This window comes from Pan paniscus, chromosome 9 (genome assembly GCF_029289425.2).
Source record: "Pan paniscus chromosome 9, NHGRI_mPanPan1-v2.0_pri, whole genome shotgun sequence".
Taxonomy (NCBI): domain Eukaryota; kingdom Metazoa; phylum Chordata; class Mammalia; order Primates; family Hominidae; genus Pan; species Pan paniscus.
In genome coordinates this window covers 76,185,051-76,199,471 of record NC_073258.2, presented here as the reverse complement: position 1 = coordinate 76,199,471, position 14,421 = coordinate 76,185,051, and the positions used below count along the sequence as shown (strand labels likewise).

Below are 14,421 nucleotides of genomic sequence, written 5' to 3'. Positions count from 1 at the left end.
ACAGCCTGTGAGTCCGCTCAAGGCTCACTGGGTCTGGGTCTCTGTTTCAGCGACGTGGCCGTGGAACTGCCCTTCACCCTAATGCACCCCAAGCCCAAAGAGGAACCCCCGCATCGGGAAGGTGAGCAGAATCTGTAGGTCTCTGGGGTAGGGGTTCTCCAGCAGCTGCCACGTGACCCTGTAACCCACCCCGCCCCGGGTTTGCCCTCAGCCCTGTCACCCTTTTCTCGGGTCCCCAGATCTTTTGTGGGGTCCAGAACTTGATTTGCTTCTGACCCCACCAGGAGACAGTGAGGCGTGGCTCCTGTTCCCCATGGGAGAGGGAGGCCAGGAGTGGAGAAGGGAACTCATTGGCCATGCTTTGAGCCTCTATCTTGCACCCAGGCATGGGCTGGATCCCGTTTGGAAGTAGGGGAAGGGGCTGCTTGGATAAGATGACCGTTGGACACACTATTGTCATGTTTTTCTTCTTCTTCTTTTTTTTTTTTTTTTTTGGTTTTGAGACACAGTCTCACTCTGTTGCCCAGGCTGGAGTGCAGTGACGTGATCTTAGCTCACTGCAACCTCCGCCTCCCAGGCTCAAGAGATTCTCCTGCCTCAGCCTCCCGAGTAGCTGAGATTACAGGTGGCTGCCACCACACCTGGCTGATTTTTGTATTTTTAGTAGAGACGGGGTTTCACCATGTTGGCCAGGCTGGTCTCAAACTCCTGACCTCAGGTGATCTTCCCGCCTCAACCTCCCAAAGTGCTGGGATTACAGGCATGAGCCACCATGCCTGGCCTGGCCTGTTTTTCAAGTGATAGCAGATTGGTCATATTTCGTTGAATCTGAGACTTTCAGTGGAGAGAGACAACATAATAGTAGGTACGATTAGGAAAAAACTTCCATGGTTAAACTGTGCAGTGCCATCGATGGTAAGACACACTCCAAGTTTGGAGATGTTAAAATGTGAAGGAAAATATAAAAAAGATTGTCTTAGAATTGGTGAATGGCATGCATGCAAGGAATTAATGTAATTCATGTTGGAGACCTGTCAAAAGAAACAGAAGTTTAGAGGATTTTCTGTTCTTCTGGGGCTGCAGTGGGGATCCGGGGCCCTCCTGGTGCCATCCTCCCTGCCTTTCAGATGATTTGGGGTGTTTCAGTACCAGGAATGAGTCCTCCCCCATCTCCATTCCCCTTTATCCTTTGCCCTCCTCATGTTAGTCTGGTTGTCCCAGGGTGGGGGCCTGTGCTTACTCGCCCCGTGCTCATCCACTCACTAATCCCTGGACACCCTGCCCACCCACCCTGTGTTTAGTTCCAGAGAACGAGACGCCAGTAGATACCAATCTCATAGAACTTGACACAAAGTAAGCTGAACACTGCCTGCAGACATCCGGGGGTGGGCCGCGGGTGGGCGGGGTGGAGGGGGTCATTTGCATATATGCTTATTAACTCCTGAGGAGCCGCTGGTCTAACCCCGTCTGCTGAGAGCCACCTCTGCTCGCCTCTTCAGCAACCCGCTTGCCTGCATGTGACTTGAAGGACCCTCCGTGCCTGTTCCTCTTCCTCCTGCCTTGGTGGGGTCTGTCTTCCTCCCTCGTCCTTGCACGTCCGTCCGTCAGTCCGTTCGTCCATCCACAGCGCCTGCTCGGCTCACACAGGGCTGGTCCATGGCCCTGGGCTCGGCCCTCCTGTCCTGCCCACGCCAACCAGTGGAATCAGGCTGTGGGGTGGGCAGGGGACTGGGGATCTTGTTGCTTCTGACTCCTGAGGACCAACCGATGTGGATTTCCCTGCGGTCAAAGGCCATCGAGTCACCGGACAGTGGCCAGAGGGGGAGGACCTGGGCCGACTGCGCGGACCACCTCCAGGTCCAAGTGGCTTTCTTGCTCCAGCTCCAAAGCCAATCTTCCCTTGTCCCCCAGGAGAAATCTGGGGTGTGGGGGTCTCAAGTCACCCCATGAGGATGCCCCATGCACTGGCTGAACCCTGTTGGGCAGGGGACCCGGGTGGACACCTGCATGGTCCTAAGTGGACATGTTTCATGGTGGAAGGGAACTCGCTGTTCTTAAAGGCAGTCTAGTCCTGAAACCCCACTCAAGCCTCCCCTTTCCTCACGAACAGGTCCTCTGCCCCCCTATTTAGATTCACATCCTCCTACCCCAGCCTTCTTCTGTCCGGGATCCCCCAAGGTAGAATCTGAGCTGACACTTCTGGGAGAAAGGTTCTTCATGGTCTTCTCTTCCATTAAGCCAGACTACTCCTTGCTGTCCAGAAACGGGAATGCTTCCTAAGGGTAGTTTTCTGGGTGGTGGGGTGGGGTTTGCCGGGCCTATTCTTGGGGGATTCAGAACATGCTGTGAAACTACTGGTGGCCTGGCCTCTCACAGTGGGAATAAGTCCTTCCTCTGGCTACAGAGCCACACTGCTCCCCCCACCTCCTAAAGAACCAGGTTACTTTTCTAGCCCTCAGGCACAAGAGTCAAATTCATGCCCCTCTCTGCCCCTTTCATGACTGGCCTGAGTCCTGATGTGACTGTCCCCACTGCCACAGGTGGCATCCACATGTGCCAGCCAGACAGGCCTTTCTGCTCATGGTCAGCCCCAGAGGCCAGAGACCTCAGAGAGGGTGGTTCTCCCCGGCCCCAGAGCCATACTCTGAGTCACATCTGGCCGGGCCTCTGGATAAGCCTACTCTCCCTGCCCCTGCAAACACACCACATTTTCCTTGTCTCTCCCACCAGTGATGACGACATTGTATTTGAGGACTTTGCTCGCCAGAGACTGAAAGGCATGAAGGATGACAAGGAGGAAGAGGAGGATGGTACCGGCTCTCCACAGCTCAACAACAGATAGACGGGCCGGCCCTGCCTCCACGTGGCTCCGGCTCCACTCTCGTGCACTCGGATGCTTACTCGTCTTCTTCCCGTTCTGGTTTCTTTTCCCCTTTGTTCTTCCAGTTTCTACCAGGGGGCCCTGTGGGCTTCCAGATCATGGTGATGAACCTCTGGCCTCAGGATTGGCCCCACATCACCACGCCAACAGGACCACAGCGCACTGGCTCCACCCCATCTCTGCCATCTCCACTCCCCTCCTTTTCATGCTGTCTCCCAGAAAAGCTGCCAGGGCTCTGGCCTTGGAATTGGACTTGAGATGGGGAGCAGACAGGGGAGGATGGGGAATGTGGGACACGGTGTGGTGGGCATGAGGGCTTGGAGGGGTGGGGATGAGGGCTCAAGACACGAGAGAAGATGTCCACGGTCCCAGGTGGTTAACAAAGTTCTGGCAGCTAAAAGATGACCGCGTTGAAGGCCACCTCCTTCTGGCTGGGAGGGGCAGAACTGTGGACAGATTCTCAATGCCTTTTTGAAGTTCTGACCCACCAAAGACCTTCTGCCTTCACCCTCCTCCCCACCTGATGTCCCTCTGTGTCTGATAGTGATGTTGGTGAAAGTTCGTAGACCCCAGGAGTAGAGAAAAGCAACTGGACTGACTTTCTTACCAGCAGTTACCTAGACTGAGGCAAGCTGTGTGGACTCACCCAAGTATATTTCAGTACTGTCAGGCTGTGACATCTTAGCTACCTTGTATTTCAAGTGCATGGCCCTGTCTAGAGATATGCACAGAGAGAAAAGCAGAGGGAGGGAGGGAGGGGGTCTTCAGCAAGCACCAGCCCCCAGCAGAGTGAGCTGAAGCTCCTGAGGAGGGTTCCCGAAGGGGGGCGCTCAGAGATGGGGGCAGGGGGCGGGGAGAGGAGAGTCTGCCTTATGTCCCTTCCTTGTGGACTTCACATGGTCATGCAGGAAGTGAGGATGGGTGTCCAGCGGGGGCCGAGGCCACTAGTATCCTCCTGCTTCCCCCTGCCATTCTCCAGGGCTGGACTGACCCTATGGACTGGGAGAGAGTGCCTGAGGCCACCATGCCACAGTCAAAGGGGGTCCTATCTCAGAAGGTGGCAGCATCCACTGAGATATCCTCACCCGAAGGGAAGGAGGCTGCTGGGTAGCAAATAAGCCCCTTCTTTTCTTGGTGAGTTGATGACCTCCAATAGCTCCCAGTGTCATGGGTACCCAGTACGCATTAGCTGGTGTTGGGTTGATTGAGACCTGGGGCAATTCCTGGGGCAAGAAGCCAGATGGGAGATGAGATAGAAAGTGTTAGGAGTTATCCTCTTTGCCTGGCCTTTGAGAATAACTTACTGTGTGACTTTGGGCAAGTTCCTTCCCCACTCTGGGCCTCAGTTTCTCACTTGGGAAAGCAAGGAGTTTGACCAGATGATCACAATGGGCCTTCCTAGCTCTGGCCACCAAGAATTTGTGAACATTAGAGCTCCTGGTCTGGTGGGTAGAGCCAGAGCTGCTGACTGGTCTCTCTGCCTCCAGAGGGGATTTATTGGACCTCAGAGGTGGCAGGGCCCTATGGAGCACCAACTGCCCTCAACCCCACCCTGTGCCCAAGACTGGGAAGGGATTGATGTCAGGCTGTGGCCATAGCTAGCATGAGTTGCCCAAGGAGGGACAGAGCATATCTTTGCTGAGGCTTGGCTGAGGGGCTTATGATAGGGCTTGCAGTACCTCACAGCCCCCTGTGGGCACAGACACCCTGAGGTTTACCCAGGCAAATATATTGATTAGCAGGACAAGGGCTCTCTCCTCAGTTTCTGCTCCCTTCCATCTCTCTCCCATACTTGTCTGAAAAGGGAGACAAAAAAATCTTATACAAGTGGCATCTCAATCCTTTCCAGTCCAGCACCTCCTGGGGCAGGCAGTGTGACTTATTTCCTGTGGTGAAATCACCTGTTTCACAAGCCTGGCAGCACGACTTCTGAGTCTCATGACCACTCAACCCAAGGGACCCCTCCCCAGACCAGAACAAAGTCAGCTGGGGGCTGTCGTACTACCCTGTCCAGTCTTGAGGGCCTAGTTGCAGGTCCCCCAGGCATCCAGCCCCTCCTAGAGCTTGCTGGGCAGGCTGCACCTCATCTGGGCAGAGCTGATGAAATGCTGGAGCAATCCATGGCAAACATATGCCCTCCAGTGTCTTCTGAAACCTTTGGGGCTGACACAAGATCCTTTAGTGTTTGGGATGACCTCTTTCCTGCAAACTTCTTCCCCTATCCCTAACTCATGCATGGAAAACGTTTGTCAGGCTGGTTTCCCGAGCCTCCTGCACCTCAACATCACGCTCACCCTTTTGGGTTTAGCCCAGTGTTATTTAGCAAATTTCTCCAGCTGCAGGGAAGGATCAGAGCACTATCTTTTTTTTTTTTTTTTTCTCCTGGAGCCAGGACTGCACAAGGCAATGGCCAAATTTAGTTGAATTCAGCCTACCATCCTTTGCTGATGACTCAGCTCTATGCCAAGTACTGGAGACACAGAGATGGGTCAGTCCCAGCCCCCGTCCTCAGGAAGCCCATGGTCAGGGAAACGTTGTAGGGAGAAGTAATAGAGGGCAGTTGCCTTCAGGGCTCCTGGTGGCTGCTGGTCCCTATGGTGCCTTGATGTGAATTAGAAGACGGTGCCCTTTCCAGGTGGATTCAGACCTACACTAGAATGCACAGCTTTGGGAGTGACACACAGGTTGGATTTTAGCACCCCTTGCCCCTTGGCCAGGTGCCCTGCTGCACGGCCATATGCTGCAGCCTCGAGGGACACAAAGGCAAAGTGTTTCCTTCAGCCTCTTCCTGGAGAGGAAGCCCCAGGTCATGTTTCCAAGCTTCTGGTCAACTCCAGGCACCACCTCCCAGCCCCCAAACATGGCCGAGCCAGTGCTTCTCTGCAGGGCCCCTTTCCTTTCTGGAGTCAGCCTGCCCAGGTGATACCTTGAAGTGAAACTAGGGGTGGGGGAGCCTCACTAGGCCCCAGGCACCATCCCACAGTACTGGCGGTTTCTCTGCCAAGTGTTTGGGGCCTGCACTGGCCAAGCCATCCGTCACTGGGACTTTGCAGTGCGCCCTGTGGGTGGCGTGTGGACACCGGTCCGGGCAGGAAGGAAAAGCATGCCCCGGTGAAAACCCACCGAGCAGAGAGCCAGCGGGACCTCCTCAGCATTCCACCCAGGGGAAGAGTTCAGTCCCCATGAAGATAAGGACTGAGTGATTTGGCTGCACCTCTCCTCAGCCTCAAAGCTCAGACCTGCTAGAGTGGGTTCACCTGGCTGTTGGTTCTGTGGGAGAGTTCCTGACAAGCTGGTTCCTACATGGTGCAGTGAAAGGAACTCTGTCCTGGAAGTCCCCAATGCCACCTCTCAGTCCTGCCTGTCACCAACCACCTAGGGGGCTTGGGCAAGCTACTCAACCTCTGGGGCTCAGTTTCCCTAACTGTAAAATGGGATTGTAATCCCTTCCCTGCCTGACGCAGGAATTGTTATGAGGCCCAGATGAGATGAAAGTCAGCGGTCAGGGCTCTGTAAGTTGAAAATGGCTGGATGTGTGTGGCCCTGCCACTGCAGGGATGGCCCAAGGTCACACAGAAAGTTTGCTGCAGGAGGAGCCCTCCCCACCAGTCTTCATCGCTTGCCCTGCTTCTCACTTAGGCAGATGTCAACCAGAATGAGATACAGCCAATTTGGCTTTGATGACCCAGCTGAGAGGGAAATTTAGATACAATTCAGGAATATCATGCCCAAAAATAGTGGTCCCAGCAACCAGGACACAGAGGGAAGATGTGGATATTGTCAGTGATTGGTGGAGGGGGACATCTTGGACCCTCCTAGGCCTGGTGTCACATCTCCCATCTCTCAGACCCCACAGAGGCCAAGGGGCCTTGGCTCTGACCCAGGTTAAAGAGAGCCACCAGCCCCCAGGCTCAGGGAGCTGAAACCACCCATCTGCAGAAATCTAAGGGCAAGGAGAAATAGGAATTGTCTGTTCCTTCCCTTCAAAGTGTAAGGCCTCTTCCAGGAGCAACTGGAGCCACCACAGCTTCTCAGTGACATTGGGAGGGCTTTGGGCCCAGGAAAAACCCAAGCCTTTTGTCCTGAGAGCTGAGCCACAGCGGATGCAGTGGCGTCAGCATCCCAGAGCGGCAGCTTCTCTCCTGCCTGTCACTGGGGACTGGTTGCTCTCCACCCATCCAGGAGGAAGGGGTTAGGTCCCAGTCTTACACTCTTATAGGGTCTCATGGACATAGGCCTGTGCCTGTTCTGATATCTATATTTTTTAAACTCAAAAGGACCAAAACACTCCTGAACCCTCATCTATACGGCCTGCACTGGGCTTGGTGTTTCCTCCTGGCCCAGGCAGCTCCATCTCTTCTGCCATTCCTCCTGGACTAAAGTGGCAGGACCCCACCTCTACCACTTCCCCACAGGGTCACTGCACAGCGGCTTCAAAGACAGGCCCTGTTGAAGGGGAAACATCCTCCCTCCATCACACTCCAACTCGTCACCCCAAAAGGGAAGTCAAAGCACAGGTCCGTGGGGCCTATGGTTTGTAGACACTGACACAGTGGTTTTCAAACCAGGTGCTGCGGAACCCCTGATATTCCACCGAGCTTTGTCAGGGGATGCTAAAGTGGGAAGATGGTAGTGGAGGCAAAGGATAGGTTTCCAGCCCTCCTCCCATTTCCGCCGCCACCAGAATAACTCTGCTTTTATTTGTCTTGCCTACTGAGATTTCATTTTCAAGCTTTCTTTGAAGAAAAACTTCAAACCACCATCTCGAGGTTTGATCTTAGACCAGCCAGCACAGGTTCTATTCTTGCTGTTCATGTTGGAATGGCTCCAGCGTTCCAGTACAAAGTGTCTTTGTGTTGGAACTTGGGTCACAGACCCAGGCACAAGCATTTATACACACACACACACACACACACACACACATACACGTACATAGTTGATGGTTTTTCTAGCCAACCCACCCTGAAGCTCTGGCCAAGGTTTGATTTGGACAGGGGCCTGGTGCTCAGTGGGGATGGGTCGTGACCCTGATATTGGCCCATGAAGCACGGGGAGCTCTGGAGCAAGGAAACAGGCTCAATCCCCCACTGAGGACTTGTGTCTGCACCCCTATCTGGCACCCCACTTTCCTGGCCTAGGCCCAAGGGACACAGCAGGAGAAGCAGTGTGATGGAGAGAGAGGCTAGGGTTAAATTCATCTTTACACAGAGCCGGATGGATGGAAATCTTGGCTCATATAAAAGACAGACTCAGGGAGGATTTTATGACAAAAGTCCCTCCTTTGAGGGCAGGATTCCCCCAGGAATCCTGGACACTTTAGTGAGACCTGGACCAGCCCTTGGCACAAAACCCTGCCTGCCCTGTCCCCCACTCCCACCCCCCAGGGAATTCTAGGTGAAAATGTGAAGCTCAGGGCACAGCAAGCGCATGACACGGGTGTATTACATTCGGTCCGAGTGTGTCCTTAGTTTCCCTGTGTGCAAAATGGGGCTAGTCCAGGCTCTTCCCACCTCACTGGGACAATTGCAAGGGTCATAGGAGAGGTGGGTATGATAGGTGGTCATATGAGGTGGTGAGTATGAGAGGTGGGTGCCTCACAAACTCGGGGTATGGTCCTGACCTGCATGGCAGATGAGCAGAGCACTTGGGAACGAGCATAGGAAGTGCCATCTTCCCGGGCATCTCTGCTCAGTGTTAAGGTCTAGCCACAGACACTGTGGGACCTGCCTCTTCCTATGGAATGGGGGCCTGCATGGGTTGTGTCCTGGGGCAGGAGTGAGGGATGGCTGGGAAGAATCTCCAGGTGTGTGGCCCTTGTGTTGAGTGATTATTTTGTGACACTCTCATTCCTGGACCACCTGCCAGGTTTATCTGTTATACCTGTGGCATTCTTATTATGTCAGACAAGTTATTATAGTTCATTCAACTCTAACAAATGAACAAAAGAACAATAAATAGGAGGCCATTAAAGGTCTTTTGTGGCAGAGGATGCTGGCTGTGCTTTCATTTCTGTCTCATAAGCCCATGGCAGGTCAAAGACCAAGAAATGCTTCCCTGCTGCCCTGGACTGGCAGATGGGGCTCATGACTGGGTGAGGTGCCCTCTTCCCTTGCCTGTGGCCCCAGCTCCAGCCTGGTCCTTGTACCAACTTCTGGAGACTGCCAAAAACTTTTCTCCTGTCCCTCTTCTGCCACTTTTCAGTCTTATGGCCTTGGGAAGCTGGCATACCTCTCATCCCTCTCAGATACCACAGGATTTTGTGACCCATGGTTTGCTCCTGGGGTGAAGCCATCCTATCTTCTATCTTTGGCACCACTGACCACATCAGCGGGAGTCCTCGCCCCAGCCCCAGCCCTGGTTCTTGTTCACTTCTTATCTCCTGCTCTGCTGGGTCTTCCTGGAGTCACTTCAGTTTTCAAAGACTTATGTGCCACCTGGTCTAACAGAACATATGGGAGGAGTAAGGATATCAGTGAGGAAGAGTCGATGTTCTAATAGATAATGTACTGTATTAACACAAAAGGAAGACGCCCATGCATATAAGATGACTTTCCTAGAAAATTAATTATATATGAAATATATATATATATATATATATATATTTTTTTTTTTTGAGACAGCGTCTGGCTCTGTTGCCCAGGTTGGAGTGCAGTGGCGCGATCTCAGCTCACTGCAAGCTCCACCTCCCGGGTTCACACCATTCTCCTGCCTCAGCCTCCCGAGTAGCTGGGACTACAGGCGCCCGCCACCACGCCCGGCTAATTTTTTGTATTTTTAGTAGAGACGGGGTTTCACTGTGTTAGCCAGAATGGTTTTGATCTCCTGACTTCGTGATCCGCCCGCCTCGGCTTCCCAAAGTGCTGGGATTACAGGCATGACCCACCATGCCCGGTCTATATATATTTTTTTTGAGGTAGAATTTTGCTCTGTCACCCAGGCTGGAGAGCAGTGGCGTGATCTCGGCTCACTGCAACCTCCGCCTCCCGAGTTTAAGCGATTCTCATGTCTCAGCCTCCCTAGTAGCTGGGATTACAAGCATGTGCTAACACGTTCATCTCATTTTTGTATTTTTTGTAGAGATGGGGTTTTGCCATGTTGGCCAGGCTGGTCTTGAACTCCAGGTGAACAATATATTTTTTAACATTCCTGTAAAATACTGTGCAATGTAGATCAGAACATTGCCCTCCTGGTTGCCCAGAAGGGAGTCTGTTTCCTCTGATGTTCCCTTCCAGCCAGAGTAGGGCAGTGGGAAGACACTGACATTTGAGTCAGGAGACTTGAGCTACAGCTTTTGTTCAGCTGCCCTCCCATATGGACTGTGTCAGTCTGAGTCCAGATAAGCAGTCTGCCCCTGCAGCAGGAATTTAATTGGGCCAGATGCAGTGGCTCATGCCTGTAATCCCAGCACTTTGGGAGGCTAAGGCAGGAGAATCTCTTGAGGCCAGGAGTTCAAAACCAGCTAGGACAACATAGGGAGACCCCCCACCCATCTCTCAAAAAAAAAAAAAAGAAAAAAGAAAAAAAAAAAAGCTGACAGTGGTAGTGCATGCCTGTAGTCCCAACTACTTGGGAGGCTGAGGCAGGAGGATCCCTTGAACCCAGGAGTTCAAGGCTGCAGTGAACTATGATCATACCATTGCACTCCAGCCTAGGTGGCAGAGTGAGAAACTGTCACTTAAAAAAAAAAAACAAGCCAGGTGCAGTGACTCACTCTTTGGGAGGCTTGCTTGAGCCCAGGAGTTTAAGACCAGCCTGGACAACATAGCGAGACTTCATCTCAAATTTTTTAAAATAAAAAAAAAAAAAGAAAGCAATTTAATTGGGGAAATGTTTATTAAAATGTTGGATGAGATGAAAGTGCAAATGGGGTTTGAGACCACCCAAAGATGTGGCACAATAGGAGACCATTACTACCCCTAGGGTGGAGGGACAAGGAGAGGAGCTGAGGAACCAGGGCAGCCTAGCAGGAACATTGGGGAAGAGGGTATCTACGAAAGCCAGAAGCACAGAGGAAACATCACCCTTGCTGGGAATGCTGCCCAAAGCAGAGAGACTGGAGACATGCTCTGGCTTCTCTCCTCCTGCCCTCCAAATTTAAGCCAGAGCCTCCTATTGGCAGAATCTAATTAAAAGCTGATTTTCAAGAAATATGAAAATGTAGTTTGCAATGGTCAGGGCCTGACAATACAGAGCAAGAGAAGGTCAAGGGATTTGATCTGAGATCAAATAGGCAAATGGCAAGCTCTTCCTTAGTGTTCTCATCCAAAAAGTAGAAGTAGTTATGTTGGCCTGGTTACCACAATTTAGAAGGAATGCCTTGACATCTGAACAGGATTCCAAACAAGGGAGAGATATTTGCTGTTTTCTCATATCTTTCAATTTTAATGCCACTATCACTGTCTTCACTGTGCTTTGGAGCTTCATTTCTCCTAGCTTTTTTAAACTCCAGCAAATCAAAAGAAACTGAACAGGAGGTTCAAATTCTGGCCAACATGGAGTAAATAAATTCATTATAGCCTATCTCTCCTACTGATTACACCGAAAAACGCTGGACAAAAATACAAAACACAATTAAATAACAACTCTGTGAAAGTTAGACAAAAGAAGGCAAATGATACAGGTGAGTTAAAATTTAGAGAAATCATCTCCATAGGATGATTTTCCCATTTTTCTCTTTTCTCGTGGCTTTTCACTAAGATTAGAACCACCACCCACAGAAAGTGAGACAGAGCTTAGAATCTGAACTTAAGTTGGTTCATTGCCTCCTGAAACAACAATAACAACACGATCAACATTCTATAGAGGATTATAGCAGGACCCAGAGTCTATACAATATAACATTCACAATGTCCAGGACACAATCTGAAATTACTCAACATACAAATATGGTAGTCCCCCCTTATCTATGGGGGATAAGCTCCAAGATCCCCACTGGACACCTGAAACTGCAGATAGTACCAAACCTTTTATATACTATGTTTTGTTCTATACATACATACCTATTATAAAGATTAATTTATACATTAGGTACAGTAAGAGATTAACGACAAGAGCTAATAATAAAATAGAACAATTATAACAAATGCCAGCATCACTACTTTGCACTTTGGGGCCAATGTTAAGTAAAATAAGAGTTACTTAAACACAAACACTGTGATATTGCAACAGTTGATCTGATAACCAAGATGGCTACTAAGCGACTAATGGGTAGATAGCATACACAGCCGAGGTACACCAGACAAAGCGATGATTTACGTCCCAGGCAGGAGAGAATGGGTCACTGTGAGATTTAATCACACTATTCAGAATGGTGTGCAATTTAAAACTTATGAATTGTTTATTTCTGGAATTTTCCATTTAATATTTTTTATTTCTGGAATTTTCCATTTAATATTTTCAACTGTCATTGAGTGCAAATAACTGAAACCAGGGAAAGTAAAACTAAAGATGGGGGAGTGGGGTGACAACCCATAAAAATGTGACCAATCCTCAAGGAAAAATACAATCAACAGATACCAACTCTAAGATGACTTAGATGTTGGAATTATAAAAGATTTTGAAGTGGCTGTTATAACTTGAAATGGATTGAAATAGTTCTCAGCAGAGATATAGAAACAATTAAAAAAGAACCAAATGGAAATTTTAGAACTGAAAAATACAATATCTGAAATTAAAAATTGATTGGATAAGTTCATAGCAGAATGGGGGGTTGACAGAAGAAAGAGCCAGTGAACTTGAATATAGATCAATAGAAATTATTCTATCTGAAAAAACAGAGAAAATAGGTTGAAAGAAATTAACAGTCTCAGGGACCTGTGGAACAATATCATAAGGCCTAAGATTCCATGTCACTGGACTCCCAGAAGTGAGGAGAAAGAGACTGATGGAGAAAAAATAGTTGAGAAAATAATGGCCACTAACACCCCAAATTTGGTAAAAGACATAAATTTATAGATTCAAGAAGCTGTGCAAATCTCAAACAGGTTAAACTCAAAGAAAATCACACATAAACATACAAAATAACCAAACTTATGAAAACCAAAGACAAATTTAAAAATCTTGAAAGCAACTAGAGAAAAGGACACATTCTTGTATTTTCTTCCATACAAAGGATGACTATCTGAACGTGGATTTCTCAATAGAAGACATGGAGGCCAGAAGAAAGGAGTACAACAACTTTACAGCACTAAAAGAGTTGTCGACCCAGAAATCTATATCCAGTGAAAACATCCTTCAGGAAGGGTGCAAAATAGATTATCAGATGAAGGAAAACCAAGAGAATCTGTCACCAGCAGACTTACTCTTAAAAAAAAAAAAAAAGCTAAACAAAATTATTTAGTTTAAAACAATGCCAGAGATAAACCCAGATGTTTAGAAATTAAGAGCAACAGAAATGGTAATTATCTGGATAAATTTAAAAGGCTATATTTATCATTTATCCCCTAATCTTCTTAAGTTCTTTAAAGTACTTATTATTGGCGTTTTTTGTTTGTTTGTTTATTTTTTGTTTGTTTGCTTTTTGACAGGGTCTCGCTTGGTCATCCAGGCTGGACAGGCTGGAGTGTAGTGGTGTGATCATAGCTCACTGCCACCTTGAACTCCTGGGTTCAAGTGATCCTCCCACCTCAGCCTCTTGTGTAGCTGGAACTACTGGCATGCACCACCACACTCAACCAATTTTCTTTATTTTTGTTGTAGAGACAGGGCCTTGCTATGTTGCCCAGCTGGTCTTGAACTCCTGAGCTCAAGCGATTCTCTTGTCTCAGCCTCCCAAAGTGCTGCGAATATAGGCATAAGCTACTGCACCTGGCTTATTACTGTTGAAAAAAAATTTATAACATTGTCTGATAGGTTTACCAATGTTGATAAATAGATGAAATACATACAACAACTATAATGGAAAGGTCAGTGGAGGGAGATAAACCTATTTGTTTTTTGTTTTTGTTTTTGTTTCTTTTGAGACAAAGTCTAGCTCTTGTTCCCCAGGCTGGAGTGCAATGGCATGATCTCGGCTCACTGCAACCTCCGCCTCCCGCGTTGAAGCAATTCTCCTGTCTCAGCCTTCCGAGTAGCTCGGATTACAGGCGCCTGCCACCATGCCCGGCTAATTTTTGTATTTTCAGTAGAGACAGGGTTTTACCATGTTGGCCAGGCTGGTCTCAAGCTCCTGACCTCAAATGATCCTCCTACCTCAGCCTCCCAAAGTGCTGGGATTACAGGCGTGAGCCACCGCACCCAGTAAACCTATTTGTTTTTAAGGCTTCTATATTACATTTGAAATGGTGAAATGGTACAGTGTTAACCCTAAGTAGATTGTGAAGGGTTATATATGTATATTGTGGTCCCTAGAGCAACAACTAAAATAGAGCCGAACATATTGATAAATCACAATAGTAAAAAAAATTTTAGTGACATATTAAAAATATCCAAGTATTCCAAAAGAAGACAGGAAAGTTGGAACAAAGGAATAAAAAATAGGGGGACAAACAGAAAAATAAAAGTGGTAGACCTAAATACAACCATATCAATAACTACACTAA

The 14,421-nt window shown here is 49.0% G+C and overlaps 1 protein-coding gene across 6 annotated transcripts in view; it reads left to right on the top strand.

The window, feature by feature from the left end:
* The window catches only part of ARRB1 (arrestin beta 1), a 91,338-nt gene extending 82,468 nt beyond the window's left edge, over nucleotides 1–8,870 (top strand). For 2 of the 6 annotated variants that reach the window (XR_010113365.1, XR_010113363.1), the window contains 4 exons: nucleotides 51–121; nucleotides 1,302–1,353; nucleotides 1,500–1,857; nucleotides 2,731–8,870. Coding sequence is in view for 2 of the 6 variants with exons in the window: in XM_034933384.3 (XP_034789275.1) it covers nucleotides 51–121; nucleotides 1,302–1,353; nucleotides 2,731–2,842 (235 nt within the window). In the remaining 4 variants the exon portion in view is untranslated. Of the gene's footprint in view, nucleotides 1–50; nucleotides 122–1,301; nucleotides 1,354–1,446; nucleotides 1,858–2,730 lie in introns of all 6 variants that reach the window. The other 4 variants (XR_010113364.1, XR_004665167.3, XM_034933384.3 and 1 more) reach the window with 2 other exon arrangements.
* Nucleotides 8,871–14,421: the final 5,551 nt, after the last annotated feature.